Genomic DNA, 9,526 nt, shown 5'->3' with positions numbered 1-9,526 from the left:
AGTTACAAGGAGGCTTGGGATTTAGGAATCTGAAAAAAAAAGAATTTAGCCCTTTTGGCTAAAACTACTTGGCTTTTAATTCATTCTCCTAATGAATTGTGGGTAAAAATTCTAAAGTGTAAGTATTTCAAAAATTGTCATTCTCTTCATTACAAAAAACTTTGGTGCCAGTCTTGGGTGTGGTTTAGTATTTATCATGGTTTAGATATCATAAAACAACATGCTTTCTGGAATTTAAGAGATGGTACTGTTATTAATGCTTTTTCTGATAATTGGATAGTAAACCCTACTTTGCCTTTGTGTCTTAGTCTTCCCAATCCTAACTATAAGGTATCAGAATTCATAAACCATGAAGACTTGGAATGTTGCTTTAGTTAAGTAATTCTTTACTAGGGAAAATAGTCAAAATATATGTAGGATGAGACTTTCAATCTCTGGTAATGATACTCTAATTTGGCCGTATAGTAGGAATATATCCTAACTGTTAAATCAGTTTATAAGCTGCTAGCTAATGAGTTACCACACAATTCTAGTCCAAATCCAGACTTCGATACCCACAAGGCTCTTTGGAAGTCCCCACTATTGCCTAAAACTCAGCTGTTTCTATGAAGTGTGTTGGAAATATTCTCCCTACAGATAGTAAGTTAGCTAGATATAACAACAATCATGATAACATGTGCAAATCGTGTAATGCTGGAGTTAGTGAAACTCCAGAACATATGATTCTTCATTGTGCTTTTGCCAAGAATGTTTGGCCCAACATACCTGTTGTCAGTCAGCTTGTTTCACAGGATTTGGATGGAGAAATTAAGGATTGGATCTCAAAATGGCTTACGACTAAGAATCTGCAGGATAAATCAGCTACTGTTTTGACCACTGCCTGGTGCATCTGGAAAGATAGATGTTCCAAAGTCTTTGACAATAAGTCTTTAAATCCTCAATTTACTGCTAGAACTGCACTGAGAATTGCCGAGGAAACTGTCAATTCCCTTGCTTCTGCTTCTGCCTCTAATGCTAGTAATACAGTTTCTGCAAGTGAGAGTAATTTTCTTAATACTATTCATCATGATAGCCTCCTTATATTATGTGATGCATCTTTTGATAAATATACTAACAAATCTGGTGTGGGAATTGTGGCAATGAACCCTACAGGTGATTTCAAATCCTGCAAACTAGTCTCAGGAAGGGATGCTTGTTCTGAAGGTGCTGAGAGTGTGGCAATACTAGAAGTTGCAAGATGGATCAAAGCAAAAAACTTTCGTAATTTCTTCTTAATTAGTGATGCCAAAAATATTATGGCTTATCTTAATAATTGCAAAGGCCAAACTAGTTGGACCTCTTGCTCTGTTTTAAATGACTGCTTGTTTCTTTTAAAAGATATTCAACATCTTAGATTCAAATATCTTAAGAGAGAACTTAATAGTGCCGCAGATTTAGCTACAAAACACGGTAGAATTGGGAATGTAACGGGACAGGAGAATGGGATGAATTCAATCTTCCCTACTTTCTCTAAAATGACGTAACCTTACATTAATTAATGAATGTCTTCTTTCCTAGCCAAAAAAAGAAAAATGTTTAGTTTAGAAGATTTAGTGTAAAAACATGTATAAATACCCTTAAAAAAATTAGTTGCCAACGCCGACTTGCCCTTAACTCCCACTGCCTGTGACTGCCTCTATCCTCGTATATCAATAACTTTAGTCATCTTCATACCATGTCCAATTATAAGTAGTCGCATCCGATTTCCTTGGTCAAGGACTCAGGGACTAAACATCTGAGGTCTACGAATTTGAACCCATAACTATTCTGCAAGTCGAGCGCAACAACATTTACATGGCAATTGTGTTGAAATATTACCCCCCGATTAAAAATTGCTTATGCCAGCATTACGTTCGGATAATCGTCACAAAGTAGTTGTAGGTGTTGGTAAAAATATATTTTAGGACCAACTCCTAATTACACCAGATACAATTTCAAAGGCTGCAAACTAGTCTCCGGAAGGGATGCCAGCAAATACAATTACATAATTTTGGTGTACAAAAATATGTATGAGCCACTGGCGAGTATATGTTAATAATTTACTTTAGATCTTTCTATTCACTGCAAGCACCAGATGGGTCTGCATTCTTAATTATCCAGGGATGTACTAAAATCTTTGACAGCGGAAGTCTCTTCGAGGGATCCTTCACCAAAAGCTGCAAACGTGAGTGAGTTCCAAAAATGTCAAACTAATATCCACTTAAAATAAGCGTATTCTATGCAAAACTGTAGCGCTCACAGACAAACTTACCAAGCGCACGAGATTTTTAGCTTCCACTGACACATGAGGGGTTGGAGGGAAGCCGTATTCAAGCTTCATTATCCTGTAGACAAAAACTGTGATGTACATATACATTTTTGAATTACTGAGAAGCCAAAGAAACCATGTAGGAGTTACAGAAGCTGGATCCCAAAGATCCGTATTCACTACCTTCTGAATGTTTCGTTCTGCGTCTCGGCTTCAAATGGCGGAACCCCAAAAAGGAATTCGTAACAGAGAATACCCATAGTCCAGGTATCAACTGAATAGTCATGACCTTTGTTCTCAACCATTTCTGGTGCTAAGTAATCTAGTGTCCCACACATTGTATGTCTCTTCTTATTTGACTGTACAGACCATCCAAAGTCAGCAACTTTCAGACGTCCCTGAAATAAAAGGAAAGATGCAACCAAAGATCAACTCCCTTATAACATGCACAGTTTCAACTAACAACTGACAACGTTAACTGCTTAGTCTGACTTCTATGGTCTTAAACAAACTATGTGTTAATTCCAATATCTTAATAATCTGTTGTAACCCATATGCAAACACTATGAACTATCAGGATTCAAAACCTCAAACGATCAGACCATTACAAAATTGACCCAACCACAACATTATAAACGATAAGAACCAAAATAACAACAAAGACAAACAAAATGTTGTTTCTTTTCCTCACATCTGGAACTAGCTTCGAATTATAATGTGGGAGTGTTTGCAGCAACAACTCTCTAGGTAGCGTTTAAGAGGGGAATGCTTAAAAATTCAAAGCTTGTCTAAAGCCCTAAATTCTTGCAAGATGTGGGGACTGGGGAGACAAACATTGAAAAAGCTAAGCATGAGGCTGAGAGCATAGGACATCAATATTACCCAAAACATCACGGAGACTTTTGTTTGGAGACGTTTGATATTACAGATCATGCAAGAGGTAAATGTCTACAATCACCCTATTGTAAACTAAGAGGATTTATCGAGATTTGATCATCAATATAGTTGAGAACGACGAAAGACGTCTACCGAATAACTTAACCTAGTTGCACATGTGGCAGCTGGGAAATACACCAACAGAATGGCGAACAAAACCACAAAGTCCACAAGGAAACACAGTTAAACACAATGCAGACACTAAATGGAGATAATTTTCCTGCCGATGTCACTAATGCAACACCTCATTCATAACCGCTAACTGAAGGTTATTTATGCTCTCAGACACACATCAGAAACTCCATTAGGCCAATAAGAAAGCTAATTGATCAAAACCTATAGATCGAACTACAATGCGGAAGGCTTTCATATCAAACCAGCAGTGACCGCTTGGTATCTGTTCACCATGTCTACAGTTGAGTCCCTGTAACACTTAAGGTATTTTATGTTTACTAAGGTTAAGCTGACAAACCCAACCTACTCTCTCATCAGATTTAGAAGCAACGTAATAATTATATGCTTTTACTCATAGAAAAGGATCTGCAGTAAGTGCTATAAACATAAAAAAGGTCCACGGAAAAGCCAGTGAGCCAAGTGTAACACAACATATGTAACAAAACCAGCACACGCAGTGACACTTTTGTATTTTTTTCTTGCTCTGTGTGAAATCCCGTGAGACTTGAGGGACGCCTATGCACATATAGCTGGGAAACTCCAAATCTTTGTATAGCCAAAAGACTTGCCCATAGAGAGGAATGACTAAGTGCAACAAGGGTTTGTACTGTTCCAAGCGCTTAGACACATAACAAAGTAATCAGCAGCACTATCAACTCCTTAATCTCAGCAATACCTTACTCTATCCAACACGGCAAAACCATCAACAAAAGCCAAAAAATTTAAGCTTGGAAAGAACAGTCAATCCCTGTACCAACTCAACTAGCTAGGAGGCACTCTTACACCTAAACAACAACATAGATTAGATACTTTACACCTAAACAAAAACTATCAAGCCTGATTGCTCATAAAGAAAATGCTTATGCGTCTTATGCATATATACACTTCATGTGAAGAATATGTCGTAAATCAATGCATAATCACTTCAAACAGCAGCATTTCCTCATAAACTTTTGGTGTGTACTAGTTTAAATCGTGGCATGCAGTAATTCCACTGAAAGTTATAACGACTAATATTACCAGCCAATGCTTGATCTACATTTGAAACCTCAATCCCTCATGGTCATTAATAAAAATTCCTACTAATAGGAGAGAGATATCGAAAATTCTACGGCTTATTCTATGAATGATATGCTTCTCATGGCAGTAAACAAAACATTCTTTTCAAACTAATAACAAAGCAAACAACGTGTATCTTCTTCTCTTCACAGCCTAAAAAACAATGATCATCTCATTTTCGTTAAATTCAATTGAATTCCTAAATGTATAACACCTATAACTCTAGTTCAATACCGACCATGGTTGATCCACATTTGAAACCCTCATAACCCCAACAAAGATTTCTAATAATAACAGTTTCGGTTATAAGAGTTGAGAGATATCGAAATTTACCTCATGATCAAGCAATAAATTCTCCGGCTTAATATCTCTATGAATGATATTCTTCTCGTGGCAGTAAGCTAGTGCTTTCGCAAGACTTGCAATGTACTAAATTTGAACCAAAAGAAAGAACCCAAAGAACATAATCAGTAAATTAACATAAACAAACTCTAGAAAAATAAAATAAATCAAAAATCAAAAGTTTAGGGATTTTTGCTTACAGTAGCAGCTTGTCTCTCAGTCAGATGACCAGTTTTACTAAGTAAACCATAAAGTTCACCTTTAGCAGCGTATTCAAGAATCAAGAAAATCCTTTCATCATCACCAAACCAACCATAGAGACTAAGAATGTTTGGATGATCTAATGTACTCTGAATTTCCATTTCTCTTTTGAGTTGAGGGAGTAGATTGTATTTCTCTACTTGACATCTATATAATACTTTCAACGCACAAACACACTGATGCTGCAATACGCACACAAACAAAAAACACCCAAAAATTACTTTAAAATCCAAATCGAATTTACAGAATTTCTTAAATAGTAGGTTTAAGTTAGGGTTTGTTTACCTTTTTTTCTCTGGCCATATAAACTCTCCCAAATTTTCCTTTACCAAGAGGTTTGCCAATATCGAAATCTTTCAAACCCCAGTCATACAAATCTGGGTTTGGATTTTCTTCTTCTTTCTTCTGATTTTCATCGATAATTTCAGGCGTACACATTTTTTTTCGAATGTTAGAGTTTTCTTTTCTTCTTCAAATTGGACTGAATTGATAAAGTGAGATCCAGAATTCGAAGTTTGAATGTTTTCCAACGAAATGAACTTTTTAAGGGCGGTTGAGACTTGAGAACGTTGATAGAGGAAAAGAGAAAGAGGGTAGTTTGGGGAATTCGATGGTGATAATTTCCTAACTGTCGGTTCCACAGGCTCGACATATATCCTTAGATGAAGTTTTTTTATTTTATTTTTTTTATTTTATTTCGAAGAAAGGAGAATAAATGAACTTAAAATGATGTCCCAGTGCAAAGCACTGGTTATACAGTTTGGGACCTCTATAGTCCATACGGTAGAAGTTGTGGAAATTGAATTATTGTACTTATTTTTGTTGGGCCTACATAAATATCCTGACTAAATTGGTGCTTATACCAATTAATTGGGGCCTATAGCTAGATGGTAAAATAGGGTCATTAAGAAATATTTCAAAGAAACCCCTCATCCATTATTTATGTTAATACCTAATATATCCTTGTTAAATTAGTGCTAATTCGGATTATTAAATAATATTTAATCAAGCTAATCCTGAAATTAACTTTCATTAATACATAATCAACAGTTGTCAAAAAATTTAATTTTCTTTCGAAAGACTCGTTCCAGAATCGGTTTATGTTTGTTAATTTGTAAACCGATTCTGGGTTGAGTATTTTGAAGTGACGAAGTAAACCCAGAATCAGAGTTTGAACAATAACCAAATAAACCGTTTCCAAAATCGGTGTTTATATATATATCTATATAATCCGGTTATGCCTTACTTTCAGAAACAAAATATTCTTTACATAGTTTAGGAAATTAGCGCAATACATATAGGATTCAATATGAGAATTCTAGAATTTGACACATCAAATGCTCGTCAGTGAACCTCCAAGCACGTCGGTACAACGTCGTGTATTCTTTGTGGTGAATGAACTTTCTTTTCCCATTACGAATTCTCCATAACCCGTTGAAACGTTCCAGCTGGAATTCAATGAATTCTTATATGTTAGTATATGAACTAGTGTAGTTGACATAGGTATAAAAATGATCGCATTACTCACTTTTTCCCTAAAAGGAGCTCGTGGATGATAGTGGTACACCATATTTCTAACTATTAGGTACTCTCGCATTGCCCATTTAATGTATTGGAATCAAAATGCCAAGTCTCTCCATTTGCGGTTGTTGGGATTCGCGGTATGCCCGTAAAACAACTCTTTAATTCTGTTCCAAAACATTGAATAGATTTCATTCGGACGTTCATGGAACGTATTAGCAAAGGATTTAACGAGACACAAATCTTCAAACGGTTCTCATTCAATTTTCTAGGCTAAGTGTGTGATATGGGAGTGGCTAAAAGAGGTTGACCTTATATAGATAAGGACTCAACGGCTATTTTTTTCAAATTCAGATCAAACTATCGGATTTTAGGTATGTCAACATAAACCGATTGTGTCATTACAAAATCATATAAATTGTGCCTCTCACCAATCGTTTTTTTTAATGCACATGTAAATCGATTGTCAAAGTTACAAAACTTTTCTTCATAAAAATCGGACTACATATTTATACATGTAAACCGATTCTAAAAGTTACAGAACTTTCTTCATAAAAATCGGATTACATATTTATACATGTAAACCGATTCTAAAAGTTACCAAACTTTTCTTCTTAGCAATCGGGCTACATATTGGTAGATAAAAACCGATTTTAAAACTGAACATCTGGGAAACTATCAGAATCGGTTTACATATAGAAAGAATGCCGGAATCCTCCATTTTTTCCACACACACTAAGTCATTCATAAACTGGAAACCAGATTAAGTCATTAATAAACTAGGAGTATCACCAAACATAATTCGACAATAAGTTTAAGACAAGACTAAGTTTTGACTCCATAATTATCCATAATTAAAGACATAAACATGAATATAACCATTCATTCATGAACATCCCCACTGAAAAAGCGGGGGTCTAACAACACCACCCAATATTTCGCTTAGCAATCTGTATGGACAAACTCGAATATATTTTTAAGAGAATCAACAAGACTCAATCAATTAAAATTACATCAACGAGTTTATATCTCTCTCTCTTGATTTGATTTCCTCAAACAGAAACTGCGAGTACTAATCACATACAAGGAATAACTTGGATGGTACCAAAGACCAATATCCAAGGATCAATCAATGACAATCAATAACCAAAGGTTGGATTACTCTAATTGATGATCTAACAAACAACCTGTATTATTTCAATTATAAAGATAAAACAATATAATGCGGAAACTGAAATAACACAAACACCATAAATTTTGTTAACGGGGAAACCGCAAATGCAGAAAAACCCCGGGACCTAGTCCAGATTGAACACACACTGTATTAAGCCGCTACAGACACTAGCCTACTCCAAGATAACTTCAGACTGGACTGTAGTTGAACCCCAATCAGTGTCCCACTGATCCAGGGTACAGTTGTACTCCCTACGCCTCTGATCCCAGCAGGATACTGCGCACTTGATTCCCTTAGATGATCTCACCCACAACTAAGAGTTGCTACGACCCAAAATCGCAGACTTTGACAATAAACAAATCTGTCTCACACAGACAAGTCTATCAAAGGATCAATCTGTCTCCCACAGAAAAACCCTAAATTTTTTGTTCCGTCTTTTGATAATAATCAAGGTGAACAGGAACCAATCGATAATCCGGTCTTATATTCCCGAAGAACAGCCTAGATAAATCAATCACCTCACAACAATCTTAATTATATGATAGCGAAACAAGATGTTGCGGAATCACAAACAATGAGATGAAGATGTTTGTGACTACTTTTTATATCTTTCCTATCGGAGATATTAATCTCAAGCCAATAAATCTGATAGTACTCGTACGATAGAAGATGCAAGATCAGATCACACAACTACGATAAAAGTAGTATCGGTATGGCTTCACAATCCCAATGAAGTCTTTAAGTCGTTAACCTGGTTTTAGAAGAAGAAAACCAAAGGTTAAAGGAGAAACGACTCTAGTACGCAAACTAGTATCACACGTGAAGTGTAGGGATTAGTTTTGCATAATACTAGGTGTCTCCTTTGTATAGTCTTTCAAATCAGGGTTTCGCCTTGGTCACAAACCAAACAATATCCACCGTTAGATGAAAACCTGATTTAGATTCAAGCTAATATTTCCCAACCATTAGATCGAAAACTTAGCTTGTTATACACAAATTAAATGCACGCTTCTAGGTTTGTTAACCGTACCCAAACGTGTACATTTGTTGGTTCAACAATAGTTAACCAAAAGGTTAGCCATATGAGAATTTCATACCAACCATATTCTTATTCACCATAACTAGTTCAAATGACTCAAATGAACTAGTTACAGAGTTGTTCAATTGCAAGGAAATATTATGTACTACACAAGACACAATTGAAGAAAAGATGATTTGATTCACTCGAATCGGTTCATGAACTTTATATACACGGTTTGCAAATTACATTCCTTAGTCTTTATAAGTTTAAGTTCAGAAATCATCTTCAGATATATAGCCTTCTTAAGTTCGCACACTAGGTTCGCGGACTTAAGCAACCGGGGCAGAGTAAACTCCAGTAGAAAATCTCGGCAAAGACTTTCCACCGGTTCGCGGACTGGGTTCGCGGACTGGTACTCACGCAACAATTTTGTCAATTCCAGCAGAATTTCTCGGGATGAGAAGTTCGGCAGTTCGCGGACTTGGAAACAATCTATTCTTCCGGTTTCTCTTGATTAACAAAGTTCGCAAACTTTGGTTCAAAGGATAGGACTTATGCACATATGTGTTTCCACAACAATACTTATGTCCATTATTGGTTATGTAATCTAAACTCTCATTCCAATCATTGAAACATTCTTAGAGGACGTTATACAGTTGTTACACCATTTCTCGTCAAAGAAATTTTCAAAGTGATTGAAACATATCATGAATTTCTTCACTAGGTAAAGATAAACGTGGTCGAAGCGAAA

At 36.0% G+C, this 9,526-nt stretch overlaps 2 protein-coding genes across 2 annotated transcripts; one reads left to right on the top strand and one right to left on the bottom strand.

Moving 5' to 3' along the window:
• Positions 1 to 674: 674 nt before the first annotated feature.
• LOC113279885 lies at positions 675 to 1,523 on the top strand. Its single transcript, XM_026528532.1, has one exon. It carries the CDS (start codon positions 675 to 677, stop codon positions 1,521 to 1,523), a length of 849 nt encoding a protein of 282 aa, XP_026384317.1.
• Positions 1,524 to 1,828: 305 nt separating this feature from the next.
• On the bottom strand, positions 1,829 to 5,606 carry LOC113283240 (serine/threonine-protein kinase Aurora-3-like). Its single transcript, XM_026532432.1, has 6 exons — positions 5,345 to 5,606; positions 4,999 to 5,241; positions 4,790 to 4,885; positions 2,471 to 2,685; positions 2,291 to 2,363; positions 1,829 to 2,195 (listed from the first exon to the last, which is right to left on the bottom strand). The coding sequence occupies exons 1-6, from the start codon at positions 5,495 to 5,497 to the stop codon at positions 2,094 to 2,096; spliced, it is 882 nt and encodes a 293-aa protein (XP_026388217.1). The 5' UTR covers positions 5,498 to 5,606; the 3' UTR covers positions 1,829 to 2,093.
• Between the last annotated feature and the right edge of the window lie 3,920 nt (positions 5,607 to 9,526).

Source organism: Papaver somniferum, chromosome 5 (assembly GCF_003573695.1).
Source record: "Papaver somniferum cultivar HN1 chromosome 5, ASM357369v1, whole genome shotgun sequence".
NCBI classification, from domain to species: domain Eukaryota; kingdom Viridiplantae; phylum Streptophyta; class Magnoliopsida; order Ranunculales; family Papaveraceae; genus Papaver; species Papaver somniferum.
This window is presented reverse-complemented; position numbering and strand designations above follow the sequence as displayed.

Coding starts and splice junctions, on each gene's coding strand:
- LOC113279885 (XM_026528532.1), top strand. CDS start 675: ATGTGCAAATCGTGTAATGCTGGAGTTAGTGAAACTCCAGAACATATG.
- LOC113283240 (XM_026532432.1), bottom strand. CDS start 5,497: ATGTGTACGCCTGAAATTATCGATGAAAATCAGAAGAAAGAAGAAGAA. Junction 5,242..5,344: donor ATATGGCCAGAGAAAAAAAG/GTAAACAAACCC, acceptor TGCGTATTGCAG/CATCAGTGTGTTTGTGCGTT. Junction 4,886..4,998: donor CTGAGAGACAAGCTGCTACT/GTAAGCAAAAAT, acceptor GTTCAAATTTAG/TACATTGCAAGTCTTGCGAA.